Raw genomic sequence first — 23,015 nt, forward strand, 5'->3', positions numbered from 1 at the left:
AATTTCTAGGAAATTTGAAACCTGGCCTCAGGAATGCCATTTAGCCCCATACCTCAGGCTCAGGTACCCCTCCTTCACTCTAGTAAGGCCCCCAAGCCATCAATCCAGCAAGGGGGACACATTTTGGGGGACCATCCCAAAGAGAGGGGTATCTGCAGAGCCAGCCGGGCAATGGATATGCTCCTCACCTGCATTGGTGTAGGTATGTGTAACATTATGCTCCACCAACACCTGGGCCACAGTGGGGTCCGGGACCTGGAAGGACTTGTTGTATGGAGGCTTGAACTGGCCGAGCACCTGCTGCCCATCCCCAAAGGTCCACCTGCCAGAGTAGTGGGCAGGTGATGAGTAGGATAGACAGGGACAGGTGGGCAGGGATGGCTCCAGCAGCAACCTGCTCCTGCAGTCACTCCTTCATGGCTCCTTTGTCAAAGATATAGCCCAACTCAGCAATACTAGAGTCTCCCACACCCTTCCTTGGATCCTCACAGAATTCCCATAGAATACCCTGAGAGAAGACAAAACAAGGTCTAGAGAAGAATACTTTGATAGCCTGGAATGAGCCACTACTATGACCCCAAAAGCTGGCTGCCCTTTTAGGGGCAGGATAGGTCCAGGATACTCACAGGAAAGCCACCTCTACAGCTGAGTCCACCATCACACTGGCCATCAGTGCCAACATGGTGTTGGAGGCCAGCACAGCTGGCACTGCAGACACCTGTAGGCTCCGCATTTTATTCATGCGCTCCACCGTGACATTGTAGTTCACAGTGACGTTGCTCACGTGATTGGAGGCTGTGAGCTGCAGAGACAGGCATCAGTGGGCATACGGCTCACAGACAACAGCCAGAACCTCAAACCCCTGCTCGGTCTCCCCACATTCACTCACAGTCATGGCAGTATCCTCAGGGGCAAAGTAAAACGAAACACAACAGAAGGCAAAAATAAGCACCCAGATAACCCAAGACCCCAAGACCTCATCTGCCTGCCCCCTACCTACCGAAAGCTTGAAGATGGCAGCACTCTGATAGATGACATTGAAGACAACATTGTGGAAAGTTAGGGACTGTTTGTCATCAATTGTCCACCGAAAGACCACATTGGAACCGGCCTCCACCATGGGGCTGTATCGCTGTGGAAAGGATATGGTATTGCCCAAGGCTGTGATTCTGGCCTCAGCCCCCATCTGCCCTCTTGCACATGCCTCCCTTGGGCTGCTGGAGAATTCCAAGCCTGATGGATAAGAGAGGACAGGGGTCCACCAGCTGAGCTACAATTCCAAGATACCCATGTTGGGGAGGACAAGGAAGTACACAGGCCGGCCTGGCTTAGGAGACTGTCATAGGGACTGAGCTTGGACTTGAGCATTGAGTGCCTAGGCCAAAGCCAGCTCTCAAACCTCCAATTGCATGGTCATGATTATGCCTTAACTCCTCTGTGCCTCAGTTTCTCCACCTGTAAAGTGGACCTAACTTTAGCAGTAGAATCAACCAATCTCCAAGCCCTCATCAACTTCCATTCCAGACACTTGCTGGAGCCCCCTAGGTAGACACCTTGGTGCCATGCAGAAAGGTGCACAAGTCTCAGTGAGCCACATGGTACTGGATGATCAGTGTCAGCTGACAGACCACATGCGTCCAGGGGAAACTAGGAGACACGACACTGGACACACTGCAATTATGACAGAACTGTCAGAAAGGACCATTACGCAGAAGGTGGGCATGTCTAGGATGAAAGACAGGGTGACCAGCAGCTTCACATGGGGACTTAAATACCACCTCAATAGGCACATGCATCAGGCAAGATGGGAGGACTGCAGAGGGCCCAAAACACACCTGACTCATGGAGGCTCTGGAGGTAGGAGCCAAAGGTGACAACCTGTTTTGTTTTGTTTTTTGAAACAACCTGCTTCTTAAAAAGTGAGAGAGGGAAGAAGGGTTTATAAAGCAGACTCTAACTGTGATCTTTTAGTAATTTAAAAACTGCTAAATAGGGCTGGGATATACCTCAGTGGTAGCTCTGTGTTGCCTAGCTCTGAGTTCAATCTCCAGCACCACAAAAGAAAAAGAAAACAAACGAATTGCTCATCAGTCTGAGCAATCCTGACAGGAACTGCTAGAAAACAATGTGCTAAGGAACTTCTACACTGGGGAGGGGGCTTCTTCTGTGTATACCCTTGCCAGGGCTGGGGAGTAGGGATGGGTCACAGGCTACACTCACCACCAGGGCACCCTGTAGTACCCGGGCCTCGGGAACAGGCGTAGCATGGAGGCCACGAATGGGTTCCTCTGCCATTACTCTCAGGGTGAGGTTGGCCCGGCCAGCGCTGTTCTGCACTACAACATCCACAGCATGCTCCCCTTGGCTGAGCCCAGGAAGTACCAACACTGAAAACAGAGTGTTGTTGGTCTCTTGGGTACAGATAGGCTTGAGGGCATCCAGCATGGTAGGGCAGGCAGTCTCCAAGGGTGCACTGACATTGCCCCCAGGCCAGTAAGCTGTGGCTGTGGCATTGGCACCAGAATCCACCTGAAGCACCAAGACCGAGCCGCTGGTTGGCACATAGAGTTGGCCATCAAGAGTAGCCGGGTAGATGACCCGGAGCCCAGCCACTGGGGAGACCACATTGAAGCTGCAGGAAAGGTTGTACGTGGATACATTGTTGCCCACTGTGGCCCGGACCTCATAGCGTCCAGGATGCTGCAGTCCAGGGTTGGACCTTAGGCCCAGAAGAGGGCTGAGTCGTTCAGTGGCTGTGACCAGCTGCAGGATACAGGCAGGGCCAGGCCGAGCATCATCCAGCAAGGTGGGCAGGTGGGCCAGCCAGTTGGAGGCATTGGTAGAGAGGTACAAGACCTTGGAGCCAGCTTGGTTGGGTGTCAGGGGACACTGCAGTAGGGCACCTGAGCCAGCATCATGCTGTAAGCCAATGAGGTCACCAGGGAGCACAGGGACATCCTGCCCATGGAAGGTCACCTATGGGAAAAGGAGGCAGGACTGTATCATATCCAGGGCAGGGATCACAGGACCAGGGCAAAGATGGGCAGATAGGGCTTCCACTGGGATGTTAGCACCATTATTCATTTTTCAGAGTCCTCTCAGCCCAGGTATTCATGGGAGGGACAAAAAGAACAGGCACACAAAGGCTACATGATCCCACAGAGGATACAGCACACATGATGTGGGCTGCCTCAGTCCTCTGCCCTTCTCAGAGAACTCAAAGGCTGCAATGAAGCCACCATGTTAAGGAAAGAAGAGTTCCTCATTTAGAAGACAGAGCAAGCTGGTGCTTCTTGTATGGGGAAACATGCAAAGGCACTCAGCTGGCAGTGGACAGGGATATGAAGGAGATGAGTGGAGGTGCTAGGTTATTCAGAGATATCATGTTCTGTCTGGTTGGTAAAAGACTAGCCAGGCAGCAGAGGGGAAGGTGAAGCTGCTTGGAAGCAGACAGGCAGATTGAGGACACATACCAAGTACTGTGTGGGGGGCCCTGCGGGCACGGAGAAAAGGAACTCTCTCCACAGAGCATAGGTGGCTCTGGGGAGCCCAGGCTCTACCACGGACTCATTGGCACAGGCTTGAAGGTGGCAGGCAGCATCCAATGGCATACAGAGACTGGCACCAGGACACCAGCATCCCTCTGGCATACACCTGGGGACTGGCTCAGTCCTGTTATCAGGCTCACTTCTATTTTCTGGAGCCCCTGCAGGAGAGGAGGGACACCAAGTCCTGGCTTACTAACAGGTCAGTTAGGGATGCCCTATCTGCTTGCTTCAATGTTAGACCTAGCGAGGTAGTCTCCCAGGCCCCTTACCTCCTCTGCCACAAAAATCAGCTGACTGACCCAAAGTATTTCTCCCATAAGGCAGGCCCCACCTAATCTTTCCTTGGCACACAAAGCAAGTCTCTGTGGACTCCACATCTCTTTTCATCTCAAGGCTAGGGACCAGAAGACCTGAGAACTGGGCCCACCCAAGCCCCCTGGCTCCCACTGCATTGTGGAGGCCCACCTGCCCTTCCTGAAGGCCGGTACACCTGAAGCCGCAACTGGGCAGGCCCCCCAAGCTCCTGGGTCTCAAACTCGGCTGTAGTGAGGAAGGCTTCACGGCTTGGGCTTAAGCCAGGGAACACCATGACCTGGTGGACAGAGGGCCACCTCAGCTCCAGAAAACACACCCCAGATCCTAGATTCCCTGATCCCAAACACCAGGATAGAAGGGAGGAAGGATCTTCATTATGAGGCCACTGCAGGCATTATTTTTTGTCACTTGGGAAGCAAACTCAGATCAAAATCATCCACAAAAGCATGACCCCTACCGTGGTTTTATGCTTACTTAACTCCTGGTCTCTTGCTAGTCTTTTTAAATCTAATTTTTATTATTATGTATTTGTAATATATAACAATTACATTCATCATGGGCTGTTGGTATATCTATACAACGCATCTTAATTCTGCATATATATGTATACCTCCTGTGGCTTCAAAAATAATTCAGCCATCTATGATGAATTCGATAATTATGTATATCTAAAATGTACCCATAAAACCTGACTGAAGAAAAAATTAATAAACTCAAAAAATTAGAATAATTCACCCAGAACAGCAAAGGCAAACCTTTTTGAGTGCCTAAACTGCAACCCCAAATCCACTTATTTATCACAAAATCTCAACACTGCAATTAAACCTGAATACTGACCAGTCATGCAAAAGCTCAGATGAGCTGTGGCTGAGTCATGGCTTGTGGCAGCATTGCCTGGCACTACTACTCCTTTCCCAGCACGTGCATGGCCCCTATGTGTGACATTAACGGAGGCTCAGTTGCTAGGGCAATGCTGGGGTGACTTGGCTCATGTGCTCAAAAAGAGGGTTCTGAGTGCCCATCATGGCATGAGGCATAGGTTCACCACCATGACCCAGAGCAAGGGCTAGGAAAGCAGCAGTTCTTCTAGATAAATGGATTAGATGCTTTTTGTCTCTGTGCTACAGGCAGTTTCTAAGCTGTCCATGCTGGTCATAAGCATTAAAATGATCTCCCCAAAAATAACATTTTTTTTGGTGTTTTGGTTTTTTTGGGGGGGCAGGGTCTTGCTACATAGCCCAGGCTGGCCTTGAACCCACAGTGAGCCTCCTGCCTTGGCCTCACAAGTGCTGGGCACCACCACACCTAGCTGCCAACTTGCTTCTTAAAGACACACAACAGCAGGGTAAGACAAGGACTGGCGGCAGATGGTGGGAGGGGGTGTCCACCAGAACACAAGAGGATCCAGCCTACCTCCACAGGCCACCGGGGGGGCAGGAGGGCTTCCTGTGGTGTCAGTAGAATCAGGGGCCCCTGCAGGCCCCCACCAGGCACTCCCATGAGGAAGTTCTCAGCATCCCACACGGGGCCTGGAGATGGTAATATTGCCGTGAGTGCTGGTGCCAGGTTGCGGGACAACAGGGGGACATCCGCGGTGGGGCCAGACCTGAGACTGAGCCACCTGGAAGCTGCTCCCTGCACCACTCCCTCCATTCTTTGTTTTCTCTGATACAATCAACGCCCAGGCCTAAGAGAAGGTGCTCAGCAGTCACCTGGCTGACATTAAGCAATGGGAAACACACCTCCAGGCCGCAGCTCACAGACGTAGCTATGTGGTGCTGAGCACAGGTCTGTGTTGCACTGTCCAGCAGGCCCCAGCCGCACACAGTGTTCAGCCGTGGCTGGGTGTGGTTCCCCAGGCAGCCAGTTTTGGCAGCTCTCCAGGCTGAAGGCTTCACCCTGGGGTGCCAGGCCTGCCTCTGCTCCCTCCACAGTTGAGAAGCCGATCCACACATCCAGGCTCCTGTGGGCAGATGGTAGGCAAGCCAAGCTCTTGGGGTATGTACCTCACAGCCCCCTGGCAAGTGGACCCCTATAGCACTGTCATGTTTTCCAGATGGTGAAACTGAGGCTCAGAGATATGACCTACCAAGCAAAGTCCATGACAGCACCCACCCATGCCCAAGAGACCAGTGTGGTATGGCCAACGGCTCTACATGAAGCTCTGCCTCAGACATAAGGCCATGGATCCCCACACTTTGCCCTGCAGGTACAGCATTTAGGGACCAAAACAAACTCACATCAGACCCCAAACAGGCTGACAGCACTGCCAAGGTAGGAAGCCCTTCCTAGAAACAGGGCTCAAGGAGACAGGCACAATGAGTGAACACATGGAAGGGAAGGAACCATGCTGGGCCCCCATATGCCTGCCTGGGAAAGGACCTTAACCAATCTGGTCCTTAATCACATCTGGGCACTGGGGATATGCAGGATAAGATCACTCACTGGCACAACAGGAATTCACCCTTGCCCAGCACATGGATACCCAAGAGAGGGGATATATAGCCTCACCTCCCACACCAGCCACAGGGTACTCTAGGCCACAGAACGAGGGTCTGGCCCACTATCATTGGGAGTCACCAAGTCTCCACAAGCATCCACCATGCTCTCCATGATGTGGTATACCACATCATGGAGCCCTGCCTCCCTCCAGGGAGGGAGCAGGCACAGAGGTACAAGAAGCAGCAAGCATACCCTCTCCAAGGTGCCCCAGAACCAGCCCTGTCAGGAAAGCCTGCAAAGACAGGACAGATGAGAGCTTGGGCCCAGCTTTTACTATGACACAAGCCACAAATGTTCACAGAAGCTGCTCTAGCCCATGTCCACATCCGTACCTGTAGAGTTGTAGAACAGCCATTCATGGAGCAGGACAAGATCCCCTCCAGCTTCCCCATCTCAACTTGGCTTCTGCCCACACCCCCATCCTGGCAACCCCACCCTTCTGTGGCCCAGAATGGGGGTCGGGGGCAGGCACCTGGTAACCTGGGAAACCAGGAAGTGCTGGATTGCAGGACTGTCCACCATGGCCAGGGCAGCCCCAGCCCAGGCCTGGCACTGCTCCTGTGCCTGCAGCCAAGGTGCCTTCTCTGCCACCAGGCGGTAGCAGTGCCCATTGCCTGGGAAGATCTCCGTGTCCGAGGGGCAGAGCGGATGTACTACTGGGAAATGGAAGGCAAAGACCAGGCATCAGTGTGGGGACACGACTGAAGTGTGGACTCTGTCCCAAACCCAGCCATGCAGAGGAGGGGAGGCAGGAGTGGGTCCAGCTAGAGAGGTACCTACCTTGGACTGGCTCCTCACCCAAGGCTAAGATGCTATAGGTAGCCTCAAGGTCTGAGCCTCCACGGTTCCGGATACTCAATTCAAGGCTCTCATCTCTGTGCACAGAGGATGGGCACACAAGCTCCAGAGCAGCAGGTGCCACCTCTACTTGCACCTCTGTCTCCAGTGTGATTGAACTAGCCCCCAAAGTCAGCACTGCTGTCACATGATAGTGCCCAGGCAGCACATAGCGGTGGGTGGCAGCAGGACCAGCCATGTCCAGCTTAGGAGAGCCATCACCAAAGTCCCAGCATATAGTGCTGAGAGGAAGGGAGGTGGTAGAGATGTGGAAGGCTGCTGGCTGGCCAGAGGCCAGGGGTCCATGGGGCCCCACCAGGGTGGTCCCTGGGGAAGAAGGGAAGACATGCTGGAGGAAGGTGGGGCCCCCGCAGGCAGGGGTGGGAGGCAGGGGATTGGAACACAGGGAGAGGCATGCCACTGAAATGTTGGGGGTCTGGGCTGTCCCACACAGACACTGGCCCTGCTCTGAGAGAGCTGCGAGGCCCTGGCCACCTAAGAAGCAAAAAGTGCTGCAAGCCTCAGGTGCCAATGGGCCCTCGTGAGCAATGGAGAAGGCCACCAGCACCATGGTGTCCGAGCTGTTGTCAGGAAGGCAGGCAACATACTCCTCACCTGGAAAAGACAGATATGCTGATTGTAGAAGCCCATCTTCTCTTGGCTTCATCAAGCAGGGAAGCCTCCTCCCTGCCCTTCCACCCCTGCTCCTAAATCAGACCCGCCCAAAGCCCCAATCTCCCCAGATGGACCTTTCTAACCCATATATCCATGTTTCTCTGGGCCCTTCTGCTGCTCCAGGAAGGGCTGCAGACCCTCCTGGCCTAGGTCCTGTCAGGGAGGACAGAGCCACTCCACATCGAGTCCACACTCACCACAGCCGGTGTCTACCAAGGACAGCCCAAGGAGGGGTTGGCCAGCCAGGGGGCCAGGCCCTGTGCATGTTGCCTCCTCTGGTTGTACCACAAGAACCTGCTTCTCCTCTGCCCAGTGCCTCAGCCACACTAGACCACAGTCACACTCAAATGGATTCCTGCTTAGGTTTCTGCAGAGGGAACAAGTATGGGGGATCAGGCTGAGAAGGGGCAGCCCTGACAGAAGGGTACTCTCTGCCCTCCTGTAGGCCTAAAACCTGTTCACCAAATTTGGGAGGGGTCAGGGGCCCAGTTAGGAGGGCAGAGGGAATGTTGGGGGTTAGGTTGTATAGCCATTGACACCATCAAAAGCAAAGCAACTTACATTTCACTTAAATTAAATAAATTAGCAAATATTCCTTCTTCTAATGTAGAAATCCTATTGTTGCTTATATCTCTGAAAGACAGAAGGGAATAGGCAGTGACAAGAGTCCTTGTAATGATATGATGACAGGCAACTGCCACTTGCCCACCCTGAGGAATCCCCAGCACGCTAGAGAGATCAGGCACTGCCAAGGAGGGGACACTCACAGTTCCACCAGTGCCGAAAGGTTTGCCAGGAGCCCGACGTCCAGCGTCTGGAGCAAGTTGTGCGAGACATCTCTGAGGAGCAGGGCAGCTGTAGGTCAGGGCAGAAGCCCCAGGATGGCCACACAGCCATCCCTTGTTCCACACTTAGGGATGCAATAACACATCCAAGCTGCAGCCTCCCACCCTCTGAGCTCCCCTTTTCCAGGATCTGAGAATGGGTTCTTCTCATGGAGGATCTGAATGAACACTCATCTGGGGACACTGAGGCAAGGAAAATTGGGACCCTTGGTGGTCTGAACCTATCTCAGCCCTTTGCTGAGTGCCACAAGGCACTGCCATACAGAACTGCTGCACGAGCACAGCCTAGATGGGCACAGCCCCTTCTACCCAGTCCCACTCCTACAAAGCCAAGGCCCCACACCAACCCCTTGTCCTATCCTAGTAGAATGGTCTCACACTACCACCTGGGATTCAGAATGCACCAGGGCTGACAGGGCCCCACTGCTGCTATCCACTAGTAGAGGGAAAACCTCAGAATGCTCCCAAGATACAATGGGGGCAAAAAGTTAAGATAGAGAAGGACCTTGGTGGATGAACCTACATCACAGTGATAGTGATGGTCTACAACAAACTTCAAATTCAATACAACCAATTATAAACTCCACTGGGCATAATGATGCAGGTCTATAATCATATCACTCAGAAAGCTGAAGTAAGAGGTTCACAAATTTCAGGCCAGTCTGGACAACACAGAAAAACCCTGCCTCAAAACCTAAAAATTAAAAATAAAAAATAAAAACCTTTACTGCATCCTAAAGACAATACAAAGGTTTCTCTGCATCCAACTATGAGAAGAATCATCAAGAAATATATAAAAATGAATTTATGACACCAACAGAAGAGAAGGCGCTATAGGACTCTGGCTTTCAAGAACCTTCAAGAGGTGAACAAGTCATAAGCAACCACAATGTGAACGCTAGAACCAGAGCTCACCTTCACAACTCCAAACACACAGAACCAGGGGCCAGAGACTTAGCTCAGTGACATAAGTGCCTGCCTGGCAAGCACTATGTTGCGTGAGTTCGATCCCCAGTATCAAAAACAACAACAAACAAAACAAAACAAACAAACAAACAAACCCACAGAACCTAAGTGACTCAGGACATACCAACCAAGAACAATGGGAACAGTCACAAGTTTCCACTGCGTGAACCTAAAAGCAGAAACAAAGCATCAAAGACCTAAGAACCAACTACATTCAGAAATACACAACCTAGCCAGGCACATATCTGATCCCAGCATTCTGGGAGGCTGAGACAGTAGGATCATGAGTTCAATTCCAACCTGGGCAGTTTAGCAACTTAGCAAGTCCTTGCCACAAAGTAAAAAATAAAATGGGCTAGGAATGTAGTTCAGTGCAAAGGCCCTGGGTTTAATTCCCAGTACCACAATAAACAAATAAGCAAGCAAATACCAAAAACACTCAACCTCCACAAACAATATAATTAATAAAATCAGAAAAAAACTACAGGCTGGATGAAGCCAGTCTCAATGTCTCACATCTACAGTCCCAACTGTTCAGAAGGCTGAGGCAAGAAGATTCCTTGAGCCCCAGAGTTCTAGAACCACTGGACCAGCCTGAGCAACACAGACTCTGGAGATATGGAAAGCTGTTGTTCAGGCTCCAAACAAACCAAAAAAAAAGTTTTTTTAAAAAGCACGACAAACTGGGACAAGTGCTACAATTTGAATTACTAACTAAAAACTAATAATACCCTTGCTAGGAACACTGAGCAAACCACAAAGCAAAATCTACCACTCCAGTTTTTTTAAAAAGAAACAGCTAGCATGGTGGTACACACATGTAACCCCAGATACTCAGAAGACTGAGGCAAGAAGATTGCAAATTTAAGGGCAATCTAGGGAACTTACTGAAATTCTGTCTCAAAATTTAAAAGTACAATAAAAAGGGTTAAAGGTATTGCCTAGCAGCATGAAACCTTAAATCCAATCCAACTGCCACTTTTTTTTTTTTTGTCTTTTTCATTTTTATCGGTACCAGGGATCAAACTCATGACTGCCTGCTTGCAAGGCAGGTGCTTATGCTGCTAAGCTAAATACCCAGCCCCTTTTTTTTGTTTTGTTTTTGTCTTTTTCGTTTTTATCGGTACCAGGGATCGAATTCATGACTGCCTGCTTGCAAGGCAGCTTATGCCACTGAGCTAAATCCCCAGCCCCCAATTGCCGCTTTAAAAAAGGGCTAAAAACAAAAATTCAATTAGTGAAATCATAAATAGTCACAGACATGGGAGGAACATTCAATTTTCATAGTATTACAATGAAAACAACCTGCAATAGTACTCTTTATTTAGGTTGTGAACATGTTAGAAATCCAGCCTCCTGAGGGCCAGGGATTTAGCTCAGTGGCATAAGCGCCAGTTTGGCAAACTCAAGGTCATCAGTTCAATCCTCTGTACCAAAAAAAAAAAAAAAAAAAAAAAAAAAAAATCCAGTCCCCAGCTCAGGGAACGTGTAACTGACCCATGTGCTCCACCCCCATGAGACTGGATGGTGATTATCCTGCTAGGCCTTTCTGAGCAGCATAATAGGAAGGTCCACATCTTTGCAGGGGTCCAACTTTTTTTTTTTTTATCAGTACCAGGGATCGAACTCACGTCTGCCTGCTTGCAAGGCAGGCACTTAAGCCGCTGAGCTAAATCCCCAGCCCCCAGGGGTCCACTTTTTACCCATCAATTCTACTTTCTAGCACTTTAAGGACCCCTGCTGTAGGCAAGAGCCAGTCATCTCTGTTGTCTACCTCCTAGCATTCTTTCTACCCACTATTCCCAACCTGACTCAGTGGGGTTCCTATGATGGGGGACCCTGGACTACTCTGACTCAGTAGGCAATTCTGGGTGCTACTAGGTCTGTGTATCATCCTAGTGTCTCCAACCCATGCAGGCTGGTCCCAAACCCACCCCAAACCACAGTTTCTGCTCTCCTAGGAAGGCATCACCACTTCCAATGGCACCTGGTGCCTCTCACTAGCCAAAGTCTTCAGATAATGCCCACTCACCTGCTGAAGTCAGAGACCAGGGAGTGGGATCTGCCTCCACCCTTTCCCAGTTCTAACACAGTCCAGGCCACCATCCCCAGAACCCTCCTGGACAGTGCCCTGGCTTGTGATGGCTCCTCCTATCTGAGATCCCAAAGGAGAGGCTATGGCAATGGTTGTACCAGGAGAAACTGCAGATAGACCTAAGCAGAGACTCAGTGGCTGCAGTGATTCAGAGCAATCTGTGCTTTCAGGGTAAATAGGCTATGAGGCTGAGCAGCAAAGGCCCTGGGAAGGAAGGTGAACCACAGACCAAAAGTACAGGTAAGCACCCGATGACAACTGCCCAACCAGCATGGGGGCTGGGCAGCACTGGGAAACTACTGGCTCAATCTCCAACAAATGAAAAGAGGACGTATTCTTCCATACCCTGCTTTCTGGGAAAGTTCATCCTGAGTGGCAGCTGCTGGAGCCACCTGAGAAAGCAGGGTATGGGGTCAGGTCAGCCTCAGGGCCCCAGTACCCTATCCTCATGTCAGGATACTACCACCACACCTCCCTTGACTGATTCTCCAGAGGCCAGACTAGTGGTAATGCACCCAAAGTTCCTCCCCCAAAAAGACAGTCCTACCACCAGGCATTTCTCCCCAGAACCTGCCCAGGCCATGGCTGTGGCACAGAAAATCAAAGAGAATCTAAGACCCTGCTTGGTCTATCACCCTGGTCCAGGACAAAAGAGCCTGGACAAAAGTAAGGTGCTATACCACGGCTGGTATCCCCAGGAGCATCTGTATGAGCAAGATATGGTAATGTGAACTGTAGGGACCTGGTAGACACTAGAGAAACTGGAGGGCTACCTAGGAGTTCCCAAGCAGTTCTGCTGCCCATAGACGCAAGAACTGGAACAATAGCTTGCAACATCTCCATCTGCTGCTGCTATCACAGTTCTGGGTGAATATCAAAGCCTGGCCAGCCCCATCCCCTAGTGCTTTGAGCTTCCTTCACATCCCCAAGTGATGTCATTACAGCTTGGCCATACACTTTGGGTTTCTGCAAGCATCGGGTAAGTGATGCAGCAGGCACCAGGTGCCCTAAACAGAAGGCACAGAGAAGCAAGGGCACCAAGGAGAGTCAGGTCACAACTGCCCCACAGCCTCTCACCCCTCATAGAAGGAAAGCCAGCAGCCTGGCAGGGGCACCCCAGAGAGATGTGAGTCAAATGGGGTAAAGCTGGACCTTCTGACCCTGCAAAGGCCTAAGCCAGCAGTTTTCAGAGATCTTGTAGCCAAAGTTGAAGGAGATCAGACAAGTTAAGATGTGGGGAGGGGACTGGTGAATCACATACACTAGGGACAGGCAGATGACCATGGCAATGAGACACATGGTGGTTCATGCCTATAATTCCAGCATTTGGGACACTGAGGCAGAAGGAATGCCATTAATTCAAGGCCAGCCTGGACTACATAGTGAGGTGGGTTTTTTTTTGTCTTTTTCTTTTTTATCTGTACCAGGGATTGAACTCACAACTGCCTGCTTGCAAGGCAGGCGCTTATGCCACTGAGCTAAATCCCCAGCCCCTACATAGTGAGTTTAAAGCCAGCCTAAACTACATAGCAAGACTTTGTCTCAAAAAACAATAAAGAAGAGACATACACATGTCACATCTCTGGCAGACCTGCTCCCCACTGCCCAAGAAACTCAGACACTAATCCCATAGTCAGTGACAGAGGTATGCAGACTCCCCACTGCTGCCCTCCCTGCCTATTGAAAAGTGGTAAGTATGCTGGGAGAGGTGAAAACCCCATTGCACCTCCCATAACAAGGCTCTTCTCCTCTCCCTGCCTTCCAGATCAGACATTACAGGGAGACATCTGGTTCCCCTGGGGCTGGGGTGGGGTGCACCCACATGGCAAATGGGCTTCAGCCCCGCTGGTAGTATGTACACCACCCAGGAATGTCTTAGGGTCTGGCTCCCAACTTTCCTACCCACAAAGGGCTTACCCCTAGGCCACATGGGGGCAAAGAGGGCAGGTGGTCTCAAGGTGGCTTGCTGGAGAAGGGGGATGACTAAGTGTCAAGGTGTGCACTAGGATGTGCAGGCAAAGGTCAAGGAGAGCCATTATAAATGCCTCAACCATTGCACAGGCTTGAGATCTACCTCTATTCTAGAGATGCAAAAACAAGAGGCTTCAGACAAGCCTGATCCTGACCTGAAGCTGAATGGCCTCGGCTGCCTCCTCTGCTAAGGTGGGGAGTGGTGAGGATGCCCACTCCCCAGTCCAGATGCTGGAAGAGGTGTGCTGGCCAGCTGGAGCCCCCAAGGAAACATCTGCACATTCCAAAAGCATGTGGTCAGCAGGCAGGCAAGTGCCAGGCCCAGCACCCCCGCCCCGCACTGGCCGCCGTACTGGAAACAGGGCTCAGGGGAATGGCTCTGAGGGGCCGCCTGTGGACATTATGTAACCTACTTCTCTGGAGCCAGCCTCCTCCCTCCAGCAACCAAGACAGTAAGGTGGGTAGGGGTCCCCATCTCCTCCAGGCCCAGTCAGCCCTGGAGGAAACAGGGTCTACTCAGTCAAGCTTGGGGACCTCCTAGAAGCATCCCTCCAGGAACCAGAGCCAAGGTACAGGCAAGGAGAACTCATAGTGAGAGGGTCCCCCCTCACCACCACCCCCAGCCTGGCAGAGGTGACAGGGAGGGAGGGCGAGCTCTTCTGGCCTTGCCACAGTACCTTCAGCACTAATGTACTTTCCTTTCAGGAGCCCAGCAGCTGCGCCAGGAGCATCCAACACCCTTGCTCTGCCTCACTCCCTTTGCTTTCTTTGCTTTTGTTCTCTTCTATTTATGGCAAGTGAGCTTGGCTTCCAGCCCCGGAAATGATGTTTAAATTAATGAATTCAAGTTTAAGAGAGAGAGAGTTGAAGAAAAACATGCACAGAGCACTGGGTGTGGGGGGACTCGACTATGCCCACCCTGGATTTCCTGGGTAAAAGGGACAGGAGGCCAGCCAGACCCAACCCTACTCTGCACTCTGATGCCCACCTCCCACCTGGCTCCAAACTAGGGCCCAGGAAGCAGCAGGAGGCCAGCCTTTGAGACAAGAGGAAAGAACAAGGGTACCTCAGCTGAGCTGGGATATGAAGGTCTTAGTCCCAGGGCTGGTGCAGGGGGAGCAGAAGGACCCCCACGTGACACAGGGCATTCTGTGGGGTCTGCCTGTCCATACAGAATCCCTTGTCACAGACACCAAGTACCACCTCCAACCTCACCTTGGATCCTCCTGGGACCCACAGATAAGGATGAGAGGCTCCAGCAGGGAAGCCAAAGGTCAGGGGACGCCCCTGCACTATGAGCAAAAAACTGCACAGAGTTCCACAGAGGGAATCATCCACTCATCTAGGCATTAACAGAACCAGAGTGGGCAGGTAGGCTCACCCCCTGCCATCTGCAGCTGAAACACTGGGACCCTCTTCTAGGGGAAGGGTGGGGAAAGTATCAATGTTAAGAGGCCCTCCAAACCCCTTCCGGTGCCCTGGCACACAGCAACTCAGTACCAAGACTGCCAGTGGCTCATATCCCATCACAGCCATGAGGGGAGTACAACATCAGCCTATTCACCAGACAGGAACCCTGAGGCTCAGAGAGACCTGTCTCTACCCCCACATTACCCGAGAAGTCCAGGGGTGGCCAGTAGACCCAGAATGCTCAAGGAGAAAGCTGGGGACCCTGGATTTTCAACGGCTGTTGTCCCCTACTGTGGGCAGGAACAGTAGGCCAAGTGGCAGTCTCATTACTCACTCGCATTATTCACTCAGCTCTCGGGCATCGCGAGTAGCGTTAACCTGCCCCATACCAGAGCTAGGAAGCAGCATGGATGCTCAGGACCCTTTAGCCCACTCTACTCCCACAGCTGTGACATCCCCCGAACTGCCCTAATCCTTGCACATGACCAGAAGGAAGAGTTGGCTTCTGCTCTTACCTAGAGACAAAATGTCCCCAAGGCAGCCTCATAGGATCCTACCTGCCTTCAGAGCAGGGGACTGCTAGACGTGGGGACAGCAGTTGACCTGAGCTAAAAGAAAAGAAGTCCCTCCTCCTTGGCCTCTAAGTGCAGCCTCTATCCCTGGCACCATTGCCCAGGCACAATAGGGCCCCCTGGCAAAGATGGCTGCCAAGCCAGAGAGAACGAGGTGTTCCGGAAAGGATATGAGCTGCATTTTCCAGCTGCGCTCCATCCTGCAGGAGGATGCTCACTCCACCACTGCGCCCACGCCTGACCAGGCCAGGAGGAGTGCTGAGCCCAGACAGCCACCACCCCAGACGGCTGCTGTGGGAGAAGCTGGATGTTTTCATTCCAGAATGCTAGGCAGGCGGCTGTCTGGGCTCCGGCTGCTGGCGCTGGCTGCCGCCACAGTGTTCCAGAAAGGAAAATGTGCATCTCCATCCAAAATGGCCTCCTCAGTGGAAACCAATCCCAGCCAGACTCTCCCTCAGGAGTTGGGGTCTCTATGCATTCTGCCCATTTGGCAGAAGCACCCCAGGTAGAACAGTAAAAGTAGCAGCAACCTGGTCCTCTACCGCTGGGGGAAGTCTAGGGAGGGGTCGGCAGATGTGGGACCCACATTTGGCATTAGCCACACTGTTAGCTGTCTCAAGATGGTAGCCTGAGACACGCCTCACAACAGCCACAAAGGAGAAGGCTCCATGAGAAATTCATTGTGAAGACTTCTCAAGCTTTGGAAGGAAAAGCCATAGAAGAGTCTCTAGAGGATTTGGAAGGAGTAGAAATGAGGGTCACATACACTTGGTACAACTTTCCAAAAAGCTCCCAAGGGCCCAGAAATATCCACTGGAGACACTCGCACAAAGCTCTACCAGTGCCTGCATGATGGCCAGGACTGGCTTCAGGGCAACATGCTGTCATAAGCAGGGACATTAAGCAGAGTGCAGCAGTCAGACACATCACCATTACCCAGGACAAAAGGAAAGGTAAAATGGGAGAGTGTGCACTGCAGGCTGCTTATTCCACATAATTTCATTGTCACATATGAATGCATCAAAAACAGAAAAGCTGCCAGGTGTGATGGTGTACACCTGGAATCCCAGCACTTCGGAGGCTGAGGCAGGAGGATTGTTGCAAGTTCGAGACCAGCCTGGGCTACAAAGTGAGCTCAACGTCAGCCTCAACTGCATAACAAGAACCTCAAAAATACAAAAAAAAAAAAATTGTCTCGAACACAAGAGGCAAGACCAAGCCAGGTGTGGTGATGTGTACCTGTAATCCCAACACTTGGGAGGCTGAAGCAGAAGGATGACTGTAAGTTTCAGGACAGACTGAACTACCTAACAGACTGAACTACCTAGTGGCATAAGCGCCTGTCTTGCAAGCATGAGATCATGAGTTCGATACCTGGTACTGATAAAAAAAAAATTAAAAATTAAAATAAAAAAAGAAGAGGGAACAACCCAGGCCTCATGAATCCCTACAGCCTTTACACTGAAGATTACCTCTCAGATCAGATCAGGGAAAACAAGAAGACTTCCAAACTTCTGGCTTTCTTGAGTTGGGTGCTGAGGTATGTATAAGAGTTTGCCTACTCACATTGGTCTGTTCTTCCCCTGTAGGTCACAGCATATGATCCGTGAATGTCTCAATCTTAGGCTCTTGTGTCCTATCTGCCCCCAGCAGGGCAGGTCCTGGGATCTGGCTCCTGTTCATTGATACCTCAGTACAAAGCAATGGGCCCCTACAGATCATGGAGAAGAGAGCTAAGAAGAGCTATACAATGGCTATTATTATTAGGCCTGGCAGTGAGCCCTGTTGATGTATCACAAATCCCCAACTCTGAAAGATAAATGTAATCATGGTGCTCATTTTACAGACAAAGAAACTGACCATCAGAGAGGCTAGTGACGTGGCCAAGATCACAAGAGAAAGTGAAGGGGGGCTGGGGATTTAGCTCAGCGGCATAAGCACCTGCTTTGCAAGCAGGCGGTCGTGAGTTCAATCCCCAGTACCGATAAAAAAAAAAAAAAAAAAAGAGAAAGTGAAGGACCCGAGATGTGTGAACCCATGATTAACTAGATCCCCACATCTCCTTCTTAAAGCTAAAAGGAAACTATCCAGGACCACAGCAAAGATGGCTAGAGAGTCCAGGAAGAACTAGTGGAAAGGAATGAGCAAAGAGCCTCAGCAGCCCCTAGGTCTCTCCACAAACACACCATAGCATACTCCAGGAGGCCACACTGTCACCGCTCCCTGGCACCAGGATGTTGCATGCATTTGGTGGGGGTGGGGGGATGGGGGGTGGGGGAGGCCTGCCCCAGAGTATGGTGAACTCATCACCTCTGCCACAACTCACTGGCTATGTGCCCCTAGGAAGTGAATCACTCTCTGGCAACCTCAGGTTTCTGGTCTGTAAAACGGGACTAACAGTGATTCCAGTCCCACAGTACCACAGTGAAATGCCTATGAAGGACATAAAGGGCTTAACGCAGGATTCAGCAGAGGGCACCACAAAGGGCAACAAATCAGCAGGGACCTTTAACTCCTTAGTAGTTCCTTCAGTGATTTTTAAAAATTCAGATATAATTTACACACCAGAAAGTTTACCCTTGGAAGACGATTCAGCAGTTTTCAGTATATCCACAAAGCTGTACAACCACTATCACTGTCTATTTCAAGACATTTTCATCATCCCAAAAAGAAATCCCACATTCCTTGGCCATCACCCCTTCACCACCCTACCCTTTCCCTGATATAGGTGACCATTAATCTGTTTTCTTTCTCTGTGGACTTGCCTTTTCTGGGCTTTTCATAGTGAAGGAGTCATAGGATATGTGGCCTCTGGGGTGACCACTTGGTCAAGCGCCATGTTCTCAGAGCCTATGTGCTCTGCCCATATATGATTGTTTCTGCCATCCCAGGATGAACATAACCTTCTTCAGACATACCCCTTGAAATGCCTATTTAGGTCCTTTCCTGTTTTTTTACAAAGCCTTTGGTTTTCATTTGTTTTCTTTTGGTTTTTTGAGACAAGCTCTATCTATATAGTTCAGATTGGCCTTGCACTCAGTATGGAACTCACGTTGGCTTTGAATGTGTGCTGATCCTCCTGCTTTAGCCTACATGGCCCATCATGGAATTCCTACTCATTACTGAAACTTTTGGGATGTTAGGCAAGCATGGTGGAGCATGCCTGTAACTCCAGCACTCTTCTGAGTGCTGAGGCAGGAGGACCAGTCACAAGTTTGAGGCCAGCTTGAACTACACAGTAAATTCAAGGCCACTTGGACTACATGATGAAGGTCTCAAACAAACAAATAAAAAAAAATTTTCCCACCACCTTGGTACTGTGAATACAATGGTGAATGAACGTGTCTTTGTGTGACATTATTTTAATTCTTCTTGGGTAAATACCCAGAAGTGGAAAGGCAGAGTCCTTTGTAACTTCATGTGATTGTATGAGGAGCTGCCAAACTCTTTTAAGGAGGCACCACACTTCACAGCCCTCTCCTCAGAGGACATGGGTTCTCATTTCTGCCCCAGTCTCATCAACACCTGTGATTCTTTGACAACTGCATCCTAGTAGGTATGAAGCGGTGTTTCACTGTGGTTTTGATTTTTTATTTCCCTAATGACTAATGATGTTGAGCATTTTTTTCTGTGGTTCTTGGCCAGTGATATTTCTCCTGTGGAAAAATGTCTGTTTAGGTCTTCCCCATTTTTTACAGAGCCATTTGGTCTTTTTGTTTGCTTTCTTCTGGTTTTTTAAGAGAGGGTCTTAAAAAAAAAAAAAAAGACAGGGTCTTGCTGTGAATTTCAGGCTGGCTTAGAACTCACTATGGAACACACACTGGCCTTTAATTTGTAGTGATCTTCCTGTCTCAGCCTCTCAAGTAGTGAGATTACAGGGATTGCTATCACACCCTGTCAGGGCTATTTGTTCTGTGACTGAAACCTAAGAATTCTCTTACGTTGTAGACACAAGTCCCTTGTCAGGTGGATGATTTGCAAATGTTTCTTATCCCCACAGATATTCTTGCAGCATGATGCTCAGGTGTTCCTGCAGGCCACTAGCTGCTGTGGGTTTGTAGAGTATATGTGCCCTGGGGTACATCTTTTCAGGTCTTTAAGTATTGTAGAGGAAGACAGGCTATATATGAGATGTTTCCCTTACCTGGAAAATAAGTCTCCTCCTTCCCCTTGACAACCAAATATAGAAGTTCATTGTTGTTCCCACTTTTGACAAACTAGGAGACTAAGTTACCTTTCACATGCTGTTCTGAATTCCCAACAGTGGCACCTTGTAAGAGGCAAAGCTCAGAACCCAGAGGGTCAGCCAGCAGCACTTGCATGATGCCATCTTCCCCTGCATCTCCACATAGCAAGTTAGGGTTCCTTCTAGAAGGTATTGGCCATGCTTCTCCACTAGACCTTATAATGCCCTCCCTATCTGATCTCCCCATAAAGATCCTGTCTCCTGCTGCTCTATCACCACATGCCTCAGGGACTCATATGGCTGTTCTCTTGTCTAGAATGTTCTCCCAGGTCCTAGGCAGCTCCTGCACAAACTTTGAATCTTGGCTTCATTGCAGCTGAAGTCTTTCTAGGCTCCTTCTCCATCATCTGTCTTTGTCTTTATAGAATCTTTGTCAGCTTAATGTGGGTTCCTCTGAGGCCAACAGTGGTCCCATAGACCTCAGACTTGGACAAGTCACAACTCGGCCCTACATCTGGTGAGGACTCATGGAGGCTCACAGCTGGAGAGAAATGCCTCAGTCTTCAGTGACAACCCTCAGTCCTGGCTCTCGGGACCCAGGGCTTAGAACAGGAGCTTGAGGACCTTCTGCTGCCCCTAAAGCAGCAATGCACATGACAGATACAATAAATGCACTAGCCCCAAATGCTCACTTTGCCAGCACACATACTAATACAGTAGACCCAAGCTATCCCCCACCAAGCCCTGAGGTCTGGATGCCTGCCTTCCCTCACACCCCTATCTCATACACAGACACCTGGGCTGAGCCTCCTCTCACCAATCTCTTGTTATTTAGCGGTTCAGGAAGAAAGGCCAAGACTCTCAATACCCCCAACAAACAAAAGGCCTTAAGGCCCTATATTTGAAACCAGTGAACCAATTACCTACTGAGTCCCTACTATGTGCTTCAGTCTAGTCCTGAAACACTCATAAAACACCAGGCCAAGGTAAACTCCTGGCCAAAATCAGCAGCACAAACCACCCAAGCAACCAAAGCTGAAGCTAATCAACAACTCACACCCAGAGCAGCACTCCAGGAGAGCTTTCTGCAAAGACAAAATAGTTATTTTGTAGCCACTGGTCACAAGAGGCTCTAAAGCACTTGATATAGCACCCTTCACACAAATACCCAACTCCTAACTTGAAGAGATATAGAGGACAGGAACACTCCCAAAAGCATTGCAGAGTGATAGCTTAAGACAACTGGGAACCCAGGGTCACAGAAGCCTGTTTATTGAAAGGAAAAGAGAGGTAGAGCATAGAGAAAAGAGGGAGTATAAACATCAACAGAAATTTAACACATCAAGTAATTACACTATGCATACTTTACTGAGATTCTAATTCAAACTATCAAAAACTAAGGATGAAAACGAATACACTGCACATTTAATGGACTGAGGAGTAATAATAGCATGGCATAACAATGCATATTAGTTGTGTTTAGGGAGTTCTGATACACTCCAAAATGCTCACATATTAAAGACCACAATTCTGGAAATTACTCAAAACATAGAGGAGAGTTGATGTGGGAGAGGTGAGATTTATCACCCCATTCTGCCTACTTTTCTCTGTAAGGAAGCTTTAAATTCTCCGTAGCAAAGCTTCAAAAATAGTGCAGCAGCAACGTTTTGCCAGTAACGTCATCTTTTTCAAGTTGCCACTTCCCAGCAGCATCATTTTAACCCAAGAAAGACTGGAAAGCTATGGTGTTGGAAGCTCAAGCCATTTTCCTGTCTGTCCTACCTCACGTCAGGCTGGCCAAGGACTCACAAACAGAGCTACCCCCGCCCCCTAAAAAGACTGCTTGTGACAGGAGAAGGCAACACTCCCAAGGCACCTAAACACCAATGTGGGAGGCTGCCTGGTGTCTGTAGCCTCACCCTTGGAGAAGCCCCAAATGCCTCCCTAAGGAGTTTGCGGAGTTAAAAACTCACTAAACACAGATGGTGGCCTGGAGGACCAGCAAGGGGATCTCATCTTCCCTTAGGCTCCAGTTTCCTATGTGTCCCTTTCATCTCTGGAAATCTTCCAGAGACAGCCTTGGGGGTAGAAAAAGAATGGGGTGTCTCCTCCATTCCTCACTCACCTGCCCTCATGAGGTCACCCTCATGTCCTATCACACAATGAGAAGGGCCAGCATCCTAAAAATCCTGCCACTTCAGACCAGACCAGGTCACCAGTTCCCAAAAAATTCCAAAAGCCAGGATCAGAGCCTAAGCAACAGCCTGAGAGTGGATAGTGCTACATGCCCCTCATCCTTTATTTCTGGGATAGCTCCTGAGAGGCTAGGAGGGGGGCACCAGGAGCTGCAGATATGGGAACAACAGGGAGAACCAGGCCTGACTCGAAGAGCAACCAGCTGGCAGAGATTGATACCCTCACCCACAGCATCCAGAAACAAAGGGTGGAGTGGATCTGACGCAATTCTGTGGGCACTGCTGGCAGGCAGAAAAGGGCCCATCTCCACAGAGACAGTGGCGCCATAGTTGCTTAAGTGGTCAAGAAGCACAATGACAAGCCCAGAACAGCCCCTAACCACAGTTTCCAGCTAGCCATGCAGAACTTGTTCTTTCATACCCCAAGACTATCAAACAAAACACCAGTGACAAAAAGCTCTCCTATTAAAGGCAGCTCCACACTGGAATTACCAAGGAGCAGGAGCATTACAAAACCAAAAGGCAGAGCAGAGCCTTTCCCCAGATTTAACAGGCCCAGGATGTTACAAGCTCCCCTAGAAGATTCCAGCAGGGGTTCTGGTAAGAGGTGCCCAAAAGTACCCAGGAAATCCAAGGAGACGGGATTATCAGGCCCTAAGGCTTTCCCTAGCCTCTGGAACAAGCATCTACAATCTCAGTTCTCCATCCCCTTCTCAGTCGAGTCCTTGGTTCCAGACCCACAGGTCCACTTCTCTGCCACCATTCCAGGCTGTGAAACCCTGGACAAGTCTCATCACATCTTCAGTTATTTCCTCAACTGCAAAACCTAGGGTTCTGACTGTACCTACTCTGAGGAAGTCAGGTACGACCATCCTTAAGAGTCTGGCACAAATCTGGT

The 23,015-nt window shown here is 50.2% G+C and overlaps 1 protein-coding gene across 7 annotated transcripts in view; it reads right to left on the bottom strand.

Annotated features, from left to right (window-relative positions):
• Pkd1 (polycystin 1, transient receptor potential channel interacting) overlaps positions 1–23,015 on the bottom strand; it is a 47,543-nt gene that overhangs the window by 23,372 nt on the left and 1,156 nt on the right. For 3 of the 7 annotated variants that reach the window (XR_010039790.1, XM_013141604.2, XM_003478113.4), the window contains exons 2-14: positions 8,645–8,716; positions 8,439–8,510; positions 8,075–8,244; positions 7,146–7,817; positions 6,838–7,021; positions 5,606–5,826; positions 5,277–5,392; positions 4,014–4,140; positions 3,474–3,706; positions 2,221–2,976; positions 1,001–1,132; positions 627–802; positions 189–322 (exon numbers count right to left, since the gene is read on the bottom strand). Coding sequence is in view for 6 of the 7 variants with exons in the window: in XM_013141604.2 (XP_012997058.1) it covers positions 189–322; positions 627–802; positions 1,001–1,132; positions 2,221–2,976; positions 3,474–3,706; positions 4,014–4,140; positions 5,277–5,392; positions 5,606–5,826; positions 6,838–7,021; positions 7,146–7,817; positions 8,075–8,244; positions 8,439–8,510; positions 8,645–8,716 (3,065 nt within the window). In the remaining variant the exon portion in view is untranslated. Of the gene's footprint in view, positions 1–188; positions 323–626; positions 803–1,000; positions 1,133–2,220; positions 2,977–3,473; positions 3,707–4,013; positions 4,141–5,276; positions 5,393–5,605; positions 5,827–6,557; positions 6,598–6,837; positions 7,022–7,145; positions 7,818–8,074; positions 8,245–8,438; positions 8,511–8,644; positions 8,717–23,015 lie in introns of those variants that run through there. The other 4 variants (XM_013141602.2, XM_013141603.2, XM_063226301.1 and 1 more) reach the window with 4 other exon arrangements.

The sequence above is a fragment of the Cavia porcellus genome, unplaced genomic scaffold (genome assembly GCF_034190915.1).
Source record: "Cavia porcellus strain 051 isolate PalLab524CR breed Dunkin Hartley unplaced genomic scaffold, mCavPor4.1 scaffold_16, whole genome shotgun sequence".
NCBI lineage: Eukaryota > Metazoa > Chordata > Mammalia > Rodentia > Caviidae > Cavia > Cavia porcellus.